This window comes from Dipteris shenzhenensis, chromosome 8 (genome assembly GCF_047967505.1).
Source record: "Dipteris shenzhenensis isolate YYH24624 ecotype China chromosome 8, Dip_SZ_1.0, whole genome shotgun sequence".
NCBI classification, from domain to species: Eukaryota; Viridiplantae; Streptophyta; class Polypodiopsida; order Gleicheniales; family Dipteridaceae; genus Dipteris; species Dipteris shenzhenensis.
In genome coordinates, this window is record NC_141603.1 from 39,657,234 (window position 1) to 39,680,351 (window position 23,118).

The 23,118-nt window shown below is 45.0% G+C and overlaps 1 protein-coding gene across 2 annotated transcripts in view; it reads right to left on the minus strand.

Annotated features, from left to right (window-relative positions):
* LOC147899483 (Thioredoxin superfamily protein) overlaps positions 1 to 23,118 on the minus strand; it is a 128,957-nt gene that overhangs the window by 57,227 nt on the left and 48,612 nt on the right. Inside the window, exons 3-4 of one of the 2 annotated variants that reach the window (XM_087378445.1) lie at positions 16,145 to 16,201; positions 15,954 to 16,041 (exon numbers count right to left, since the gene is read on the minus strand). In XM_087378445.1, the coding sequence (XP_087234571.1) occupies positions 15,954 to 16,041; positions 16,145 to 16,201 (145 nt within the window). The remainder of the gene's footprint in view (positions 1 to 15,953; positions 16,042 to 16,144; positions 16,202 to 23,118) is intronic. The other variant, XM_087378446.1, reaches the window with a different exon arrangement.

A 23,118-nucleotide genomic window follows, 5' to 3' on the forward strand; every position in this document is an offset into this window, starting at 1 on the left:
AGAGGGTAGAGGAGGAGGACTGAAGGAGGGAATATGAGGAGGAGGAGGAGGAGGAGAGTGGAGAGGGCAGAAAGAAAGAAAGAAAATTTATTAGAGTCTTCAGAAGACCGATAGAGTCTTCAGAAGACCGATGGGTCTGTGAGACTGAAAGAAAACCTATTGGAGAGAGTCGTCTACATTTTCCAATGCGCACATGTGCATACTCCAGCAACTCAAATTCTGACATGGTATTAGAGCCTCGCAAGCGACTCTTGTGATACCCCTTAGTCCTGAAGGAAGGAGCGCCTCCACGAGAAAGAGGCGAGACCCTGTTCTCAAGAGGCGACACCAAGATGCAAGGAGTAGAAAATGCATGTTTGTCGGTTACAGTGATGTGTCTAGGGCTTCCAAAGAAACAAAGTAGGTGTTGGACAGTCCTCCGAGAGACTGAGCCCTATCTTAACAACGAAACAATTTCTGCACCTGCACTACTCCCAACGTGCCCCGAATCAAAGCAAAGAAGCAGAAGCAATTTTGACAAGTTCAGATTCTTAATCAGAAGAGCTATATCCGACAAAGAAGAAAACTTCCACCAAAGAGAAGAGATTACCTCGATGGTACATGAGGACCCCGGAAGACTCAAAGGCAACTGATATCCCTGATGTGAGTTCAGAAGGTCTCGGAGGAACCAGAAAGCTCTCACAGATAACTATGCCTTGATGGCTCCAATCAAGATGATTCGTGAGACAAAGACCTTCAAGGAAGCGCAGGACGTACCTGAGTGGCGAAAGCAATGGAGTTTGAGATGAACACCACTGAGAAGGACTGGACTTGGAACTTGGTACCAAGCCCGGCCAAATGGAAAGAGCTTCTCAGTGGAAGCTATGGAGCATCTGCATCACCATGTGGCTGTTGGCCCACGGTGGGTCGTTCAGCTCCAACTACAGCCTGCGACCTCTCGTCCGTACAGTCCGTACAACTGTACGGAATACTGCCGTACCGTTGCGCCGTACAGATCAGCTCGTCGTACAGCTCTGCTCCCGTACAAATCCGTACTCCATCGTCGTCCATACAACGCCTTGCAGACCTGCTCACCGTACATCGTCGCCAGGCTGTACGGTTAGCCGTACAGTTCCGTACAGCTCCCGTACAGTTCCGCCATACAGCTCGCCATAGTTGACCGTACCTGCGCGTACATTCTGTCCAACAGCACAGGTATCCGTACATGTTTTCGTACAGGTTATTTTTTCTGTACAGTGTACTACTTTGCCGTACAGTACCTGCCTATGTACCTGCTCTCCATACAGTACCTGTCGTCGTACCTGCTCGCCGTACCAGCCGTACCATCCGTACAGTGCCGTACCAACTGTACGGCACTTCCGTACTGTTTTCAGTATTGAATCTGCTTCCGTACAGCAGGTAGCCCCTTGGTTTCGTACAAGAGAGCTAGCAGGTGATCTTTGGCAGGCAAATTTTGCAGACAGCCATTGTTTGGCTCAGTATTCTGGGAGTACATTTGGGGCATTTTGTATGTTGCAGACATTGCAATCATTGTGTAGTTTCGGAGCTACATCTGGAGCAAAAATTGCAGATTTTGTCTAAAATTTGGGGCTTTTGCAGACAAATCTGCAGATCTAGTCTGAAATTTGGGGCTTTTGTTTAGAAATTGCAGATTTGGGGCTTTTAGTAATTTTGCCCCTTTCTGGTTGCAATTTCAAGCCACAAATTGGGGCTTTTGTGTTGGGAGAGCAATTTTTGGAGTATTCACTTCATACTGCCTTTCTTGGAGTGTTTGAAACACTTTTGGCAGATTTTGGAGAGTTTTTGATGCTTGGACAGATTTCTGACAGTGCAAGTACAGAAATCTAAGTTGCATTTACAGCCCGTGCTTGGCTGTGTTTTTTGGGAGTTGTGCATTTCATTCCCAGTAAGGGAATTCAGCTTTGTATCTGCTTCAATCTTTTTCTCAGATATGGCCCATCAAATTCGGAATGAGTTCCAGTTCGGTGGTCTTTCACAAGAAGACAAGTTGGATGGTACCAACTACTCCCTCTGGAGTTTCATGGTACGTAATATTCTGATTTCTCGCAATTTATGGGATTATGTCAATGGGGATGAGATCCGACCAGCAGATATTGCACCTGCTACCCCTCCCCAGCAAGGAGGTGGAAGAGGTCGTGCACAGGGTGCAGCTGCAGGACAAGTTGTTGGTGCAGCTACAGTCACTACTCCAGAGCAGAAGAGATGGGATTCACGGGATGCCTTAGCTTTGTCATGCATCTCTCTTTCAGTAAAAAGATTTATCATTCCGCATATCCGGTCGTGTAAGACCTCCAGGGCAGCGTGGGATATTTTGGAAAGCATGTATGCAGCTCGAAATGATGCAAGGGTATCTTTCTTGAAAAGAGAGTTGAGTAATACACATATGGAAGAGGGTGACTCCATGTCAGTCCACCTCACAAAGCTACGGGAGCAATTGTTAAACATAGATGAAATTATTCCTGATTCAGAGATGATTACAACCACTCTGAATTCTCTTCCTGAGTCTTATCTCAGCTTTCATACCTCGCTGAACTTATCATTGAGGGGGGGTGCAAATCCTCTCACTTTTCATGAGTTGATAGGACTTCTGCTTCAGGAAGAGCAGACCAGGAAAAATTTGGCTTCACGTGCAGGTGAACAAGCCATGCTCTCAAAATTTAAATCAAAAACAAAGGGACAGGCAAAGACATCAGTAAATCAGCCTTCCAGTGGGTCAGGACAGCCTTCACAAAAGGCTAAAAATGATGCAAGTAAGCCCAAGAAGAAGGGTTTTTGTCACTACTGCAAAAAGCCAGGTCATCACATAGCAGAATGCAGGAAAAGGCTTGCAAAAGAAAAGAAAAACAGCTCAGGTATGGCTGTTTCAGATTCAGCTCCTCATGCATCTGACAGTGGGGATGCTGCAGCCAACTTTGTTGGACAGGATTATGCCTTTTTATCTTGCATTTCAGATTCTAGGTTGGCTGTTCCAGATGCTCGGGATAGTACAGCCACTTGCAGTGATGATACATATGCATTTTTTACTTGCAGTTATGACTCTTCTACAGATGCATCTGCTTTCTGTGTTAATGAAACACTGAACACATGGTATTTTGACAGCGGTGCATCCAAGCACATCACTTCTAGGAAGTGTCTTTTTACTTCCTTGCATCCACCTCCCGTTGGTAAGAAAGTCACTTGTGCCAACAACTCATCATATTCAGTACGTGGCACAGGAGAGGTTGAGCTCACTGCCATTGATGGCTCAATTTTCAGACTTTCAGATGTCTTATATGTACCTGGCATAACCAAAAATCTCCTTTCAGTGTCCACTCTTAACAGAGGGGGATTTCAGGTCATCTTTGAGGATGACAAATGTGCTGTCCGAGACAGGGAAGCTGACTATGCCTTAAGGTTATCTGGTACTCTGCTGCGTGGGCTTTTTCAGCTTGATATTTTTGAGAAAAGAGCAGCCCATGCTCTTGCAGTTTCTACCCCTACAGCTGCCATGCAGAATGCAGAATTATGGCATGCTAGATATGGCCACATGCATTACAACAGCTTGATGACACTTCAGAAGTTTTCCATGGTTGATGCATTGCCACCTCTTGAGATACCTCCTCCACATGCCTGTGAAGGGTGCATTTTAGGTAAGATGCATAGATTCCCCTTCAAGAAGGATGGTTCAGTTAAAGCTGTCCGCAAATTACAGCTTATACACAGTGATGTCTATGGTCCCATGAGGACTCCATCGTTGGGTGGTCATCTCTACTTCGTTACACTTATTGATGATTACTCCAATTTTACTTGGGTTTATGGGCTGAAACAAAAATCTGAAGTGTTCACGGTGTTTAAACACTTTTCAGCCATGGTTGAAAATGAGACCAGACTCAAGATACAGACATTACGCACAGATAGAGGTGGGGAATACTTGTCTGGAGAATTTGATGCTTTTTTGAAAGGCAAGGGTATTGTGCATCAGCTCACAGTCAGGCTGACCCTCAGCAAAATGGCAAAGCTGAGAGGAAAAATAGAACCCTCATGGACATGGACAGATGTATGCTGAAAAGCAAACACATGCCTCATAAATTCTGGCTAGAGGGTTTGATGTGTGCCAATTACATTTTGAATCGGGCACCCAGTAAGGCTTTAAAAACAAAAACTCCTTATGAGGTCTGGAATGACAGGAAGCCTTCAGTGGATCACTTCTGAGTCTTTGGATGCCTTGCTTATGCACATGTGCCAGTTGAATTTAGGCACAAGTTGTCAGATAAAGCCATCAAATGCATATTTGTTGGATACAGTGTAGAAAGCAAGGGGTACCGTCTCTACAATCCTGCTACACGCAAGATCATAGTAAGTAGAGATGTGATATTTTCTGAAAATTCAGCTCACACTCAGGCTGAATTTCAAATGCCTTCGTCTTCAGAGGATGTCTTTGAGGGGTTGCTACCCATTGCCTTGGGTTACCCTGCTGATTTTTCTGATGCAAATCAGAATTTACAGCAACCTCCAGATGCTTCAGTTCCGCCACAGGATGTCTTGCCCCCTCCACAGGCAGTGGAACAGGTGGTGCAGCAAGAAATTGCAGACATACATGCAACAAAAACAGTCCCAAACTGGCTGTTACAGACTCTCTTTGATGCTTGTTGGAAGGCATTGCACAGTTGGTTGAAGTGCAGTTGAGTCAGCAAAGCTTGGAGAAAAAAGTGGACGATGCCATGAAGCAAGTCATTGGGTTGGAGCCACTCATATGTTGATTCAATGTGGGTCAGTTGTAGAGTGGGATTTTGTGTTGAGTTGCTGTGAGAAAGGTGGACTAGGTAAGGCATTGTGTGGGCCACTGTAGAGGTCATTGGAGCTAGGTAGTGTCACTGTAGTCGCCTATGCATGGAATATTAGAAGCAAGTTGTGCTACTAGAGTCACAGGGGCTCACAGAGAGTAAAATTGATGCTCCGTTATCTGGCAGGACTCGCAGTGCAGCAAGGCACATGGAAGGTGCTAATTCAGTGGAATCAGCATATGCAGGTACTCTCCTTGATGAGAAGGAGCCTGCCACATTCGAAGAGGCAAAGGATAATGTGCATTGGATGAATGCCATGCACGATGAGTTGCAGTCCATTGCAAAAAATCAGACTTGGGATGTTGTAGACTTGCCACAGGGTAAACATGCCATTGGCACACAATGGGTTTTCAAGGTCAAACGGAAGCCAGATGGCTCCATTGACAGATATAAGGCAAGGCTGGTTGCTAAAGGCTATGCTCAAAAAAAGGACATAGATGATGAGGAGACATTCGCTCCTACATCCCGGATGACCACCATCCGATCAGTTATTGCAATGGCTGCACATTTTGAGTGGAATGTTCATCAATTGGACATAAAAACAACCTTCTTAAATAGGGACTTGCTGGAAGAGGTGTATGTCAAACAACCTCCGGGATTTGAAATTACAGCAAATGCACTTCAAGTATGCAGGCTCAACAAAGCTTTATACGGGCTGAAACAGGCCCCTCGTGCATGGTATACCAAGATACATGCCTTTTTGACCAGCAAGGGGCTGCACAATAGTCCTACTGAGAGCATCCTCTACATCAAGATGGATGGGGGGGAAATTTTAGTCATCCTTCTTTATGTCGATGACTTACTACTCACACGGTCCAATGAAGAAAAAATTGCAGATTTCAAAGCTGATTTGCAGACCAACTTTGACATGTCAGATTTGGGGCTGCATCACTTTTATTTGGGGATCCAGTTCTCTCATGAGAGATGTGGCACTGTTATGTCTCAATCCAAGTATGTTCAGAAACTCTTGGACAGATTTAACATGCATGAGTGTAAGCCCATAGCCACTCCCATGGAGCCGGGGCTGAAACTCACAATGCATGATGCAGGAGAATCAGTTGATGCCACACTTTACAGTCAGGCTGTTGGATGCCTCATATATCTCTGCAACACTAGACCTGATATTCAGTTTGCAATATCTCAGGTGAGCAGGTACATGCACAGCCCAAAAACTATGCATTGGCAGGCAGTTAAGCGCATCTTCCGTTATTTGCAGGGCACAAAGTCTTTTGGCTTGCTATTTCCCAGGGGGGGTGACTTGCAGATGCATGCCTACAGTGATTCAGATTGGGCTGGTGATTATGACACTAGGCAGTCCACTAGTGGCAATTGTTTCTTTTTGGGTAAATCTTGCATTTCCTGGCTGAGCAAGAAACAATCTACAGTGGCTACCTCATCATGTGAAGCTGAGTACAGGGCAGCTTTCACAGCAACAGTTGAATGTGTCTGGCTGCGACGTCTATTTGCTGATCTTCATCTGTCTCTGGAGGGTCCTTCTCCAATTCTCACCGATAGTCAGAGTGCCATTGCAGTGGCAAAGAATCCAGTATTTCATGCTCGCACGAAGCACATTGAGGTTCACTATCACTACGTCAGAGAGAAGTTGCATGCAGGAGAGATCAGTATGATCTTTGTGTCCACACATGACAACGTTGCAGATATTTTCACCGAAGCACTACCACGTGAAAAGAGGCATTTCGCAGTGCCCTGAACTTATATCCGTTTGGTGATTGATCAGCCTTGTACATGACATTGGCACTGCAAGGGGGTGTTAGAATTATAGATATAATTCAGCAGTGACCAATGTAATATAATAAGCTAGTTAGGGGCACTTTTCCCTCTTTAAGAGGTTTTTCCCCCTAACCGCAGTTAGTTCACTAACTATGGTTAGTGACTACTAAGGTTTTGTCACTAGGACAAAACCTTATCTTTCTCTCATTGTGTTGTACTCTCACACTCTTCTATTGCAATTCAGCTTCCAAGCTTCCAGCTCTCACTCTCTCTCACTCACCATCTCCTCACAAGAACATGGGGTAGGTGTACTAGAACTCAGAAGCAAAATAGGGCTCTGCGAAGGCTGCTATTAGAGCAGACTGAGAAAGAAAAAGATGGGACAGTGGCTGACATGTGGACAGCTTGGAAGGCTGTCACATGGGTAGTACTCCTGCCCTGGCTTCAGTGCTGTGTATAGTCAGCCATGGGGCCATGACAAAGGCCACATGGACAGGGACAGGTCTGGGCCGGATGCAGCAGAAGCTTGGAGCAGAGAACGCCCTGCAAGGGCAACCAACATGGACTGCAAGGGCCATGATATAGACCCTGCAGACAGTGACAGCCAAGAGCAGCATGTTGTTGGCAAAACTGTACAGCAGCAGCAGGTCAGGGCAGTGCTTGAGCAGGTCAGGCCAACAAGTGACTGCCACGTGGCAGTTAGGTGGAAGAATTGGAGCAGTTTCAGTCAGCAGATCAGGTCAGCCCAGTCTCTATCCCTGGGCCCTCTCATCCATTCATGGAGCCTCAGCATAGGCTGCCTAGCAGAGCAGCAGGAAGGCCAGGAGTCGTGTAGAAGAGCCTCACAACAGGCTGCATTGCAGAGCAGCAAAGAGGCCCAAGAATTCAGCAATCAAGTCTGCAAATCACCTTCCAGGGTGAAGAGCAGTGCATTGCAGAGGATCATTCAAGGTGCCTTGTGCCTCATCTATTGGTTGCAGATGGAAGCAGCAAGGAGGTCAAGGAATGGAACACAACAGTACCTCACCTTCCGCTGTCCACAGGAGCAGCAAGGAGGCCTGTTTGAAGAGCAACTACTCAGCCCACTGAAGCTCTTGGGGAGCACACAGGATGATTGTTTCTGAAGGTGCTAGGAGGAGCTGGGAGAACAGTTTTGTGGTGCTAGGGGTCCACATCTAGGCAGTACCTTATCTGCGAGATGGTGGCACACTGTGTACACCTCTGTACAAGACCTTGTCCATTTTTGGAGCAAAACATATTGACTGTTTCTACCCTCATGTGCATGGTCATTAGCTGTCATCATCTATCTTATTCACTTGTGTCCACAATAAGGAAAAGGAGTGAGATTTGAGTGAGCATTGTGTGATTTCTGGGCAATATCTACACAATATTCGGTTGCAGGAGTGTGGCTACTACAAGAAGCAACCTCATCTGCCACTAACACAAGGGGTGGTTGAGTATCTTACCAAGATGGCTAAACTTCTCTCCGACAACAGAGTCAGTTAGTCCCTTTCAAGTGGCGGATTTATTTTTAAGCAACATATTTCCTCTGCATAGATTACCAAAATCGTTATATTAGACAGGGATACAAGGTTTACTAGTCATTTTTGGACTGCTGTATTCAATGCAATTAGGACTAAGTTGGGAACGAGTATTGGGGACCATCCTGAGGCAGATGGTCGAACAAAAAGAGTCAACCAAACTCTCAAAGATATGCTAAGAGCATATGTTTCATTAAGGCAAAGTTATTGGAGCAAGCGGTTTCCACAAAAAGCACCTAGTGCTGTGGATTATGTGATCCAGATGCAGAAGATGCTAGAGCTAGCTAAATCAAACATCCATCGAGCCATGGACAGGGATAAAGACTTACGCAGATCAGAATAAAACTTTTAGAGAGTTTGATGAAGTATAGAGTTTTTCTCACAATTCCTTTGCACACTAAGTCCTTAACTACATCATAATGCATTAAGCTATCACCCTGATATTGTGCACACAAGTTAATTCTAAAGAGAATAGGCAAGGTTGCCTATCGGTTGAAATTACCACAAGGTTGCAAGGTTCATCTAGTATCTCATGTATCTTCATTGTTACGGGAACTAAGGAAAACACAAGACGCAAGCCAAACAGGATCTAGATCAGGGAGAAATGATTGTTCCAAATTGGAAGATACCTTTGGTTCTGATTGCTTGGCATGGACTTCCTCTATATGAGGAATCCGTTTACCAAATACAGAGAGCATTCCCAGTTTTTATCATCAAGGACATTGATTCTTGAAAAGGGAAAGAATGTTACATTCCAGTTGAATGTGGCATGACCTCGAACGGATCAGTTGACAGACATCCTTACGGAGATCATTTAGTAGTGTGTTGTAACCAAATGTGTACTAGCTGACCTCTTTTGGATTTGTCTCTGATAGTGCATTCATCACCGTCGAAGATGACTTTGTAGTTGTGTTCCGTCATTTGACCTACTGACAAAAGGTTCTTGCTGAGCTTCGGAACATAGAGCACATCTTTGACTAATCCTTTTGTACCAGTGAAATTGTTCATAGGGATAACACGTGTCCCTTGAACCGGATTCGGTGTATTGTCTGCTGTATAGATGACATTCTTTTGACCTTCTAATGGCTTCATTTCTATGAACCATTCCTGATGATTTGTCATATGAGATGATGCACCGCTGTCTATGTACCAAGGATCCTGTTCCACTTGGTCGACTTGATAGCTGAAATCTTCTTTTCTCTCTCTCTCTCTCCAAGGAGGAGCTGAGAAGCTTGCTTTTCAGCTGTGACTCCAAGGAATTCTGGAGAAAATTCCTCCGCTCGAAGTCTCAGAGCCCCCTCATAGATCCACGTGTCTGGTCTGCATACACTTCAGCTCTATACGATGTTCCAGATCAGCCAGCCATCGATTTATCCCATTCCCCTAGGCCAGCTTCATCTAGTCTCTTCACACCAGAGAGTGTCCGTGCAGCAGTCCACCGATTGAAGAACGGGAGAGCTAAGGATCATGATGGATTGCAAGCGGAGTATGTAATCCATGGGATTGATGCCTTAGATTTTGTTCTTTCCCGTCTCTTCAATGAGTCTGTTTGTACAGGCCTACCACAGTCCTGGTTAGGCAATACCATAGTACCTATCCACAAGTCGGGGGACCCTATGGAGCCGTCGAATCACATGACCATCATGATTGGCCACGTTATGGCCAAGATCTATGCATCAGTTTTGGAAAGCTGTATAAATGACCATGCCAAGATGACAGGACTCAGAGCCAGAGGGCAGGCTGGATTTCGCAGGGATCATTCGACACTTGACCACATCCTCACACTCAGGGCACCTGGTAGAGGAGGCGAAGTCACGAAGGCAACGGCTTTATTGTTGCTTCGTGGACTTCAGGAAGGCATTTGACACAGTTCCGCGATTCAGATTGTTTCAGAGGATTCGCCAGATGGGCTTCAGTGTGGAGAGATACAGTGGGCTATCATGGCTTTGTATGAGAGGGTCACTGGTCGGGTTCGGACACGTGAGGGGCTCTCAGAGGAGGTATGCAGCACGATTGGGGTGAAGCAGGGTTGCCCGCTCTCTCCTACTCTCTTTGGATTATATATTGATGAGCTAGAGATGTTTATACAGATGACAGGCGGTGTGGGCTCTACTCTCTCAGGATCCTCCATTCCTATCCTCCTGTATGCGGACGATGTGGTTCTCATTTCCTCTACTACTCAGGGCCTCCAGGCACATATTGAGGCACTCCACAGGTTTTGCCAGGACAGGGGGTTGACCGTAAACCTTGGCAAGACCAAGGTTATGGTTTTCAACACCTCTGATCGTATTTACAGCACGGATGAGTTTTGCTTCACTTATGACGGACAGCCCATTGAGCTTGTTAGAGAGTACACTTATTTGGGGGCAGTTTTCAGGGGACCGGTTTTCACCATGACATATGCAGCACGAGATAGGATTAGTAAAGGGTATGCTTCGTTGGCTCATCTTGAGCGTCAGTGTTTTTAGTCCCACTTTCAGCATCCCGATACGAAATCCTTGCTTTCTGATACATTGGTGAGACCAGCTGCGATGTATGCAGCTCCTTTCTGGGCAGGAGACCTCGGCGCTGCAGATTGGAGACGAGTAGAGAGGTTACAGATCATCATGTTCTCTCAGCTCATTACGGCCAAGGCTACAGTTCCGCACGAGATCATGCTAGCAGAGTTTGGAGCTACTCCCCTTGCATTGGATGCAGCGTTTCAGTCGGTCATGTATTTGCATAGGGTTAGGGAGTTTGGAGACTCAGCAGCAGGCAGAGCTCGGTTGCCATGGTTAGCACTTGCATCTTCTATGGAGTTGGCACGATCTGGGGCCCGATACTGCTGGTACTTCAGACTCACTAGGTGGCTCACATCTCTTGGACTAGACATGGATAGACTGCCTCCCTTCCGATACAGCATAGATGCCCCTCATCTCGAGTTGACTCGCCACGAGCTTAGCCAGGTCACGAGAGCAGACTTGCTGCAGCTTCATACGTATCGCACTTGGATTTATCCCACGCAGCTTCCGACGAAGATGGCCACATATCGTGACCACTTCCTTCGGATCTCAGAGGATGGATTTGTCATTCCACCAGGCTATACAGGTATCCACATGTCCCACTCACTAAGGATTGCCCTTGGCCAGCTTAGAGTCTCTTTGCATCAGCTCGAGATAGAGGCTGGTAGGATGCGACGCATGGAGGATGGACGGCGACCAGGCCGAGAGACCAGGATCTGCCCTTGTTACCATGGGAGAGGTGGAGTCAGAGGAGCACTTCATTTGCAGATGCCCGCTATATTATGAGCTCAGAGGTAGATTCCACTGTCTCTTCACGGATGGCTTTGGACCTCTCTCACGAGTGATGGACTACGAGGATCAGCATTGCCTAGCTCTTTATGTCAGGGAGGCCACTATGCTTCGACGAGACTACCTCAGAGACCATCAGCATAGACCGGAGCGTGATAGAGCCCAGCCTGATAGAGCTCAGGTACACGCTATACCAGAGGACAGAGACCAGGAGGAGCACGAGGAGGTCAGAGCTCACACAGGACACATGCCTCCACCCTGTGGATGTACATATGAGATGGTTTGTAGACGCCGCAGGATCTTGTTACATAGGGGACGTACTCGTCGCTTCATCTCCAGACGATCCAGGATGATGGCAGCTTTTCGGAGGAGACTTACTCATGGAGATCTCGCCCCACCAGCCGCTCACCTCACCTTTGCTCAGATTTGTACTCTCATAGCAGGAGGCAGAGTCGATGGACAGCATTTCCAGTATTATTTTGGTTCTCAGACTCCGTGACACCTGGACTTGTATCTTTGCATTGGCATATTGTACTCATCCCCCCATTTTGCACCCAAGGGTGGTTTCCTTGCATCTAGTTTACTTTGTATTTAGGCTCAGATTTGACATTATGTACTTTCACTTGCATTGTATTGCGTAGCACTTAGATGATATTCGACGATGCCTCTTCTTTGTGGCACGTTGATTTTGTGCTATCTTGTATGCAGAGTTCTTGATGTCCCATGGGCCCATTTTGGCCTTTAGTGGACAATAATACGCTTTCTTTCTTTCTTTCTTTCTCTCTCTCTTATTTAAAATAGAAAAAGCTAAATAGACCCTTTACACTTATGTATCGATTCCTACAAAGAGGCAAAATTACAATCCTAACTTAGAAAGCACAAGCATACTCAATCAAACTCTCTTTTGAAACTAAAAGAAAAACAGGCTATTCAGCTCCCTGCTTTTTGTTTTCAGCTTATGTTCAATCATTCTAAACATACCTAAGGCCGATACACCATAGATAAAAAGACTTCATATCTAAGATTGTGCGTACTTTTTTCATTATTTTCCTTGGATTATACCTCTTGTGTAATAGTAAAGTGATCAAATTACTACATTGAGTGATAAAAGACTCCTTAGTTGTACAAAGGCATGAAAATCTATGGAATGATTCCATATTTTGCCAAAGCCCCCCCCTCCCACTCAGCCCACCCTGCCCCCTCTCTCACTCCCCCCGCTCCCCCCTTTCCGCCCTTTCCATTGAGCAAGAGACAAGAGGAGGAACAGAAGTCAGAACTGAAATCGATCTGAGGAAGAAGTGTGATGGGAGAGATGGCAGATAAAAGCTAAAGAAAGATTTCCTGTTACATTAATCAGGAAAGCAACGATGAAATCAGAGCAAGGTGCCAAGGACGGCCATCGCTGAGGCCTGTGCATCTCTCCCTCAATCGTGATTGCCTCTATGAATCCAAAAAGGATAGCTTGCAACAGCATGCAACCGATCACTCTTTTCAGTCACTCCAAGTGCTCTCGAATGTGGATCATTGCTGACTCTCGGGAAATTATGGAAAAGTTTTTGAACCGTAGATAACAGTTATAGGGAGCTGAACAAGGCCTTAAATCCGAGAGGCTCCCTCCCTGCTCCTTTCGTCCCTCCCCCTGGCGGCTCACCTGCTTGCCCCTTAGTCCCTCCCTCCTGGCACCTCTCCGTCCTCCCTCCCTATTTCTCCTTGCACAGGTGGAAGATTGGCGCATAGCAATGACCATATGGGAAACCATGAAGGGGAGGGAGAGGTGAATATATGAGGACTAAGGCGGAGGCATGCACAAGGGACGACAGAGGGAGTGAAGCAAAGTGCCTATAGCAATGGCAAGAGGCACAGGCGCGAGGCGATCAACAGGTTGCACGAGTCGGTTTTAAAGGAGTTCTAGACTTGCATCTAGAAACATCTCAAAATTTTGGGTCGTAACTTAGGTTATGAGCATTATGAGCCCTTCCTTTTCACCCCTCTCACTTTCCCCTAAACAAATTAATGGATTTTTTTCTCTCATAGCCCCCCTATTCAGGTTGTTCACATTTATCGTATATATCAACCTCTAATCCTATGGTAGATTGAGAAAGTCTAAGATCTAAGAAAACACAAGAATCCCCTCTTGAAGTGCAGTTCAGTTCACAAGAGTCACGAGGATAGATTCCTTCTCCGAAAGCACAAGCGTCTTTGTACATAAAGTCTTGAAAGTCAAGAACATCTGGTACAAATAAATCATCTATAAAACGCCTTACTTGGCTACGCTTATGTAAACTGATAGGGCAGGTATTGATAAAAATAAGACGTTGCATAAACTCAACTTCATAAGTGAAAAGATAAAAGTTTGCTAAAAAGATGGCACAATTAGTGCCCATGGGGATTCCTATAATTTGTTGAAACAAAGAATCACCTATTGTGATGTAAAGATTATCTAAAAGAAAATCTATCCAAGAGCAAAGCCCATGTTGAACTTTGGGAGAGAAGAGTTCTTGAGCATGCTGAACTCTAGGAGACTTCTATAAGAATGTTCGACCTAGAAGATATGAGAAGTAATTGCTTAAGCAAATTCTAAGACCCAAGAAAGACCTTGATGATGTTTTAAGTTGATTATTGTATTTTTCCTGTAGACATACATTTGATATGAATTAATAGAAGGAATGAATCCCTCCATGAAGCATTCATGAGTTCAAATGTTTAAGCTTTCAATAATATCTTGGAAACATTTAAGTCAAAAGTTGAGTACTGGTTATTTTGCTATATGCACTAGTTATTTAGAGTGAGTTTAAAGTCTTTTTCGAGATTTATTTGATTCAAGCTAGTAAACGGGGCTCACCTAGAATAAATGATCCCATTTCAATGCTCCTAAATGAAACTACCCCTGCATTCTCAGTGAGCCTTGTGAATAACTTGAGATTCGATCAAATTAAATAAATCTCAAATAAGGGTCTCAATAACTAGTCCACAATGGATATAGCACTCTAATTTAAATGCTCCCAATACATTATAAAATTTAGAACAAGAAAAATCGCTTGGAGCAAATTCTAGTAACCAGATAATTATTGTATTTTGCATGTGGATGTACATTTGATATGAATGATTAAAAAGGAATGAATTGATAGAGGTCCCCCATACCGGCCCCTTCATGAAGCATTCATGAGTTCAAACGTTTAAGCTTTCAATATCGTCAAAACCTGAGCAGTGATCTTTTTGCTATACACTAGTTATTCAGACTCTTATTTGATATTTAAAGTTTCAGGTTATTAAATGGGACTCCCCTAGGATATATGAGCTAGCTTCAATGTAAATGAAACTACCGCCTCCATTCTTGGCGAGCCTTGTGAAATAACTTCAGATTAAATAAAAATAAATAAATCTAGCATGTCATAGTGACTGGGGCATCTCAGCAGCCTGTGCTCCTCTCTCGTCACCTCTTACATGACACACAAGGTATGGAATCTCAACTCATGGTGGTGTCGTGTGGCCTCAACCTCATGCCCCTTGTCCCACGTACATTATTGAAATATGATCTGTTGTATAACAACTTCCTCAATGGCAGTCTCACCGACGGAAAGTAGGAATTGGATGATATATCCCTAACTACATAAGATCATCCAGTTTCCTTCTCACGCCTCTCCAAGTTATTTTGTGAATCCCCCCCCCCCGACATCAGTATGGAATGAACCAGTTGATTGCTCCGTTCCATTCCCACGTCAGTTCTATTTTTTATCTAGTGTGTAGGTATTCCCTCCGAATCCATGATTCTATTTGAATATTCCGTTTTTGTCCCCTGAGACAAGAGCTAGGGAAGCTCCTCCACAACTGGCGCCCGGTGGGAAGCTATCCCCCATCAGTTCGAATTCACGCAATGAAAATAAAAATAAAAAATTTGTCGGATATCGAGGTACTAAACATGTAGTACCCGAACAAGGTGCATCCTTCTTAATCCTATCACCATCCAATCTTTTTCGTAACCCCCTGCCCCCCGACCCAGACGGAGGGGTATATGGAAGGGGGGGTGCATATTCCGATAATTCTGGATCGGGGGGTATGACTGTCATTCAGGGATGTAAAATTGATGAGATGATGTTCGGGGCTGGCCCATAGCCATCCGTACGAGATGGATCTCTAGGAATCTAGGTGCCCTGATAAAGCCATCCTCGGTCAAGCAATAAAAATTATCTTTGTAGAATATCATTTGGGCAGCACATGGCTCCACCAAGAACACCCAGATACGCTGAATGTACAGATCGTCACTGATAAACACTATGTAGTGTCAACTGTGACCTTTTGTACTTAATTGACCCCCCAGGCTATTCCTGTAAATCATGCCTTTAGGAAAACAATTCAATTGTTAAACTCAGCCAAACAATAAGTTTCATTTGAATTTGCACATGCAAGCTTCCATATAGGCCCTTTGTACTTAAATGACCCACCAACAATGCCTATTTGCGTTTGATAAGTTGTTGCCTTTAAGGACGCAATTCATATTATTATGCCAAGCCAGACAAAAAAGTTCCAAAAAAGAGAGGACAACATACCTGCAAAAATTATGAAGTACCAAGCTGCCAACCGCCGATCAAGTATAAGAGCTAGCAATATCAATATTCCCTGTAAAGCAAGTTGCCACTAAAATGCTTGTTTAAAAAGTAGCAGAGCCTTGTGATCTCAACTTGTTATTATCTAGTTTATTTCACTTTGATTAACATATCAAGATAGGTGAGCAACTAACCTTTCCATACAACAAGCTGTTTCCGCAAATAACTTCATAACTGATACTTTTTCTACACTGCATCATGGAATAAAACCACCCAAGTGAACATACATTGATCAATCCACCTTGAACAACGGCATTACATAAATGAGTCACTTGAATGAACAAATTAAATTCATCTACATAGAAAAATACAGGAGAAGAACACAGTATATATCTTTATTCTCCTTTAAAGCTCAATAATAGCCTTGCTAAGCTAAAGGCCATCATGATGGCTTGGCAGTGCCCTGTAATCTCATCTCTCTGACAATAAAGAAGAATCCACAAATCCATACATTGCAAAGGATTCCACTGTAATTATGAGGCCTAGAAGAATCCTTACTCAAGCTCCCAAATGCCTCCTACTTGAATATTCCTAATAATATTCATATTCCTAGCTAGACAAACTCCAGTTCTAGAGTTTGTGAAGAGCCCACTTTTGTAAAAAAAGCCCAGCCAAAGAGGAAAGGGGCAGGAGAGGGGGGGTGGCGGGGTGTGTGTGTGTGTGTGTGTGTGTGTGTGTGGGGTGTGTGTGGGGGTTTTTGGAGAGCTTGTGACGGTCCCTGCTGCTCAGCCTCGCCACGATCCCGTACAGGCTCGCGACCTGTCCGTACAACTGTACGGACGTCGTACGTCCACCGTACGGCTGTGCGAACAGCCCGTCTCCTCCCTGCGCAGCCCCGAGCATCTCCGTTCCTCTGTTCGTCGTCATCCCCATTTCTATTCTGAATCCCCTTCTGTATGTCCGTACCCCCCCGTCCCTTTCCGTACAGCCTAGTCCCCCGTGCTCCGTCAGCATCCCCACCTGCTTTTCTTTTTCCGTACAGCTTCTGCGCGCCCTGACAGCCTCCCTGTACGGTTCAGCCTCTTCCGTCTGCCCGTACGGTCCGTACACTCCGTACAGCCCGTACAGTCCGTTCTCTTGCCCTGTAATTTGTCCAAACTCTTTGTCCATACTCTTTGTCCGTACTCTTTGCCGTGCAGTGCTGTTTTTTTTCTGCAATTTCATCAATCCCGCCCTGCATACCTCCATGGAGGACCAGCTTAAAAGTTACTCCCGCAAGGATTCGACCCGGGACTCCAAAAGATAGCAAGTCGATTTCTCTACTGCAGCTCCTGTAGATGCTCACTATGCTTTCGACATGCTCAAAGATGAATTTCATCACAGCCGGAAGGAGTGGGCCAAACCTCCCCCGGCCCTTAAATATAAGCTGAAGCTGCCCTCATTGGTCGCTCCTCTTCGAAAGTTCTCTCAGCAAGCAGTTATCATTTTCTTTCCAGGGAAGTTACCTTCAGCAAATGATGTGGCTCAGTGGGTTCAGGCTTTGTTGGGAGGTTGCTTTGTTGAAGGAGTATACTTTGCTTCTCGAGGTTTTTATGAAGTGCACTTTTTGAATGCCTCATATCGTCAGCAGATATTGGAGATGTCACCTCTATTCTATGGCAGACAAATGGTGCATGTCATGCCATGGTCGCCAAATAAAGATTATCACAGTCTCATTCGACATGTATGCCCACCCCGTCCTTCGAGTAATCGAAATCGGTTTTGTGTTCTTTGGGATACAGATCACCCAACCCCTCCTTCCATTGCGGTAGAAGTGGAGAATGTTCCCCTGGGCGAAAAATATTTTGACTTAAAATGGGGAGTATTTGCAGGTGCTTGTTTCACATGTCATAAGTTTGGCCACCTAGCCTCAAAGTGTCCTGCAGTCCTGCATCAGCTCCCACCTACAGCCATTGCTCCAGAAAATACTTCCTCCCCAACTTATGGCCCGGGTCCTAAGGCTATGCCTACCAAGCTGGGTGATGTGGCATCTAAATCTGCCCCTCTCAAAGAAAATGTGGTTCAGGTTTCAGCCAAGCAAAAGGATAAGGGAAAGGGCAAAATTTCAGAATCTCATGCCTCTCCCTAGGGTGCCTGGCAGCAACCCAAAAAGGTATTTGCGCTCAAGCCACGACTGTTACAATCTCGCCATTGGGATGCCTCAACTTCCACCCCTGGTCAGACCTCTACCCCTGCTGATACCCTCACTTCTCAACTGTGGGTTGATGTGCTAAAGAGGGGCATCCTTGTATGTGACAATGATGAGGATTATAGAGCTAATGATCCAGGAGGCCAGGTGGACGTTGATGTCATGGTTGAGGCCTGATAGCTTATACCTCTACTATGTTTTTTGGTTTGACTGTACATATCTGTACATAGAATGCACCCCGATGTAATCTCTTTACAGGAACACAACCAACACTTCTTGGCTGGCCAGCAAGGTCACTATGCTGGTTATGATATCTTTTATGCTGGTACAATGCACTTTTCGGGGGTCTGCATGCTAGTGAAACATGATATGCAGCCCACGGTTGCTTACAATGACCCCCAGGGTCGATGGATGGTGATCAAATGCATCTGTCATGCTGATCTCTATGAAATAGCATCTGTTTATGCCTCTCAAACTTCTGCGACAAGAGCTCGAATGTGGGCCTCCCTCAAACAATATCCATGGCTGTCCAATGCCTTTTTGTGTGGAGACTTTAATAACTCACCTGCCATTCAAGACAATACCACTCATCGTTCTCATATGATCATCCTTCGGGTAATCGAAATTGGTTTTGTGTTCTTTGGGACACAAATCACCCAACCCCTCCTTCTATTGCGGTAGAGGTGGAGGATGTTCCCTTGGGTGAAAAATATTTTGACTTGAAATGGGGAGTCTTTGCAGGTGCTTGTTTTTCTTGTCATAAGTTCGGCCATCTAGCTTCACGGTGTCCTGCAGTCCTGCATCAGCTCCCACCCACGGCTATTACTCCAGAAAATACTACCCCTCCAACTTATGGTCCGGGGCCTAAGGCTATGCCTAGCAAGTTGGGTGATGTGACATCTAAATCTGCTCTTACCAAGGAAAGTGTGATCCATGTTTCAGCCAAGCAAAAGGATAAAGGAAAGGGCAAAATTCCAGAATCTAATGCCTCTCCCTAGGGTGTCTGGCAGCAGCCCAAAAAGGTGTTTGCGCTTAAGCCACGATCGTTACAATCTTGGCATTGGGATGCCTCTACTTCCACCCCTGGCCAGGCCTCTACCCCTGCTGATAGCCTGACTTCTCGACTGTGGGTTGATGTGCTCAAGAAGGGTATTCTTGGATGTGACAATGATGAGGACGATAGAGCTATTGATCCAGGAGGCCAGGTGGATGTCGATGTCATGGCTGATGCCTGACACCTTGTACCTTTATTGTGTTTCTCGGTTCGGCTGTATATATCTCTTATGTCTGCTTCAATTACTTGCATTACATACAACGTCCAAGGTCTTTGCAATGTCAACAAGTGGAGACTTTTTTGGCACTATGTACATAGAATGCACCCCGATGTTATTTCCTTACAGGAACACAATCAACACTTCTTGGCTGGCCAGCAAGGCTGGCCAGCAAGGCCACTTTGCTGGTTATGACATCTTTTATGCTGGTACAATGCACTTTTCGGGGGTATGCATGCTGGTGAAACGCGATATGCAGCCCACAGTTGCTTACAATGACCCCCAGGGTCGATGGATGGTAATCAGATGCATCTGTCATGCTGATCTTTATGAAATAGCATCAGTTTATGCCTCTCAAACTTCTACGATAAGAGCTCAAATGTGGGCCTCCCTCAAGCAATATCCATGGCTGTCTAATGCCTTTTTGTGTGGGGACTTTAATAACTCGCCTGCCATGCAAGACAACACCACTCACCGATCTCACATGATCCCCACTGAGCTTCGACATTGGGAGCATATGCTTTCTTCCTTGCATGCAGAAGATTTATGGCTCTCAACAAGGGATGGAGATATGGGTTATACATACCGTCATAATGCTTTCACTCATTATTGGGCTTGACTTGACAGATGGTATTTGTTGCATGCTCAAGTATGCTAGTTTTACATGTGCATTATGGGTTGATCATTCCCTCTTGCTGTCTGATCACTTTCCAGTATGCTTGACATTATCTATAGCACGGTTGACAGATGATATGCCTTTTTTTGGTCGTCGTCTACTCCATATTAACAGTGCTTATTTGCTTCATCAACAATTTCAGAATATAGTGAGAGTGGCTGTCCGCCCCCTCCTCTTACATGCTCAGGAGGATATGGATTTTGCTTGGATCAGTCTTGCACATCGCCTGCAGGCTGTTATTCAAGATTATGGACGGAGTCACATGGAGAACCTCCGGCTTAAGCTGAAATGGGCTCAATCTCACAAGTAACAAATGGATGTAATCACCTCTTATAGACAGCTCACTTCCTCTAAACAGGATTCTTGGGCTTATGCGGTGCATATCATCCATCAAAATGATTTTCACAAATTAAAGAAGTGGCAAATCCGAGCTCGCATGAAACCCCTTTTGGATAAGGGTTCCTCCTCCAAGGCCTTCTTTAAAAGTTTGCATGCGGATCGGCGAAAGGAGGATATTTGCAGGATCAGGCAGGATGATGGCACCTGGACCACCTCCAAATCAGAATTGGAATCGCAATGCTCTAGTCATTTTCAGCATCTCTTTTCTCCTCAGCCTGATTATTCGATGCAAGTGAATGCAGCTAGGTCTCAATTTCTTATGCATGTTCAGTCTATATTGTCTTGGGAACAGGCTCATGCATTGGAGCAGCCATTTATGCTTAATGAATTGGATAATGCTTTGAGTCATTTACGTAAAGGCAGCTCCCCTGGTTGGGATGGATTGACTGTTAAATTTTTCCTTGCATTTTGGGATGATCTCAAGGACACTCTTCTTCTTATGATCAATCATGCTTGGGCAGAACAATCTCTTCCTCCTTCTTGGAAGCATGGCCTTGTCAAAAAAAGGTTGTGTGAGACAATGGCTGATTGGCGGCCCATATCTCTTATGCCAGTCATTTACAAACTCATTGCCAAGATGATTGTCCTTAGGGTTCGATTTATCTTGCAGGCAGGACTTCATCCTAGGCAGTATGGGTTTGTTCCCAGAAGGCAGATTATTGACAATATCTCCAATGTTTTGCTTGCAATTGAGTATGCCAAATATTCTAAACAACATGTTCTCATTCTGCAAGTGGACATTGCGAAAGCATTTGATACTGTCCATTGGGATTTTATTTCTCAGACTATGCATAAATTGGGATTTGGCCCTCGGCTGGTTCATGTTATTTACAAGTTGTATTCTCAAGCCACTGCGCAGTGTCTGCTTGGCAGTGGGTTGTCAAGGACATGGACTATGACCCGCTCAGTGAGACAAGGATGCCCTCTTAGTGCGCTACTGTATGCCATTGCTACTCATCCGTTATCGTTGCATATGGACCATCTTGCAGATACTGGGCAGCTTCATGGCTTGCAAATTCCAGGTCCACAGCCGTTTCTTGCACAGGCATATGCTGATGATTCATATTTTATGCCCAGGAATTCTCAACGTGACCTCTCTCATTTGATGCATACTTTGGATGATTTTAGCATAGCTGCTGGCCTGCATATCAACTTTCAGAAATCGAATCTTCTAGCTTTGAAAGAAGCTGATTGGCATCATGCACTTCTGTGGCCAAGCCACATTATTTCTTCCCATATCATTGTGAGGCATTTAGGGTATCCCATTGGCTGGAATATTACCCCTCAACAACAGCTTAAATGGGTGCTTCAAAAGATTAACAAGAAGCTGGAATATTGGCACTTGTCAACTTGGCCTTTACATGTTCGACTTTAGTGCAGCCTATAATTATGGCATATGTGCAATTTTATTTGCCTCTTCTTCACTGGTCTTTTAAGCACTTGGCTTCCTATATGTCCCAGGCTATGGAGATATTTTGGAAAAGTAAATCTCACAAGAAGGCTTTGCGACTACTTCCCATGCAGTCTGTTTGTACTCCTAAGACTCATGGGGGACTGAATATTCTCAATCTTCGGTTTCATATGTTGGCAAGAAAGAGCACTATGATTGCTGATTTTTTTCAGCAAAAACAGCCATGGGCTATTATGTTAGCAGCTATGTGTGGAAACATGAAGTCTCACGCATATGGGCATTGGATTACAGATCACTGGGAAGCAGTAATGACTACATTTCAGGAGAAAATTCCTGGCTGTCCTGTTTCTACTGCTTTTATTCATGATTGGAAGAGAATTCTCTCTTATGCTAAATGGTCAGGTGCTTCCTCCCATCATGATAATTCTCTTCGTTTGGAAAGTATCCATTGGAGCAAGGTGTTTGATTCACCACTTGCTTTATAGGCACCTATGAAAGCATATAATCTTATGAAATTAGGCATAAGATTTGTCGAAGATGTGGTGGATCAACATGGTTATGTGCTTTCATTTCCACAAGCTTGCAGGACATTCCCCTTGGGTCTGCATCATAGGCCCATTTGGAGGCTACTTACATCTATGTTGCAGCCTTTTGTTCCTGTTCCTGTTCCTCCGTTGTTTGTACAGGACAGATTACTGGACTGGAATCTGACTTCCTTGTCTCCTGCTACCAATTCACTTTCAATGCATAATTTGACATCTTCGATGGTCTACAGATTTCTTCTTCCACCGCCATGGATTGATAAGCATGCCAACACTCTTTGGAATTTGGATAGGCCTTTATCTTGGTGGCAATCAAAACTCAAGAAAATTTGGAAAGCTAAATTGCCATTGAAACAGAGGCTTTTCTTTTGGAGATGTATAGTGGGAGCTTTTTCCATTGGGGTGAAATTGGAAGCACGTCATATTGCTTTCTCTTCCTGCCCCCGTTGCTCTAATCATCGTGAGACAGTTCCCCATCTGTTATGGTCTTGCCCGCACTCTCGGATATTGATCACTCATGTCTCTCATTTGCTGCGGCTTCGGTTTCCCTCTATCAGATTCGGGAAACTCTTCTGGATGTTTGGATGCTTCTCATCTCAGATGTCTCCATTCCTCCTTTTCTTTCACTGGGCTCGTTTTTGGGTACTATGGACTATTTGGACACAGAGATGGCATTTTAGG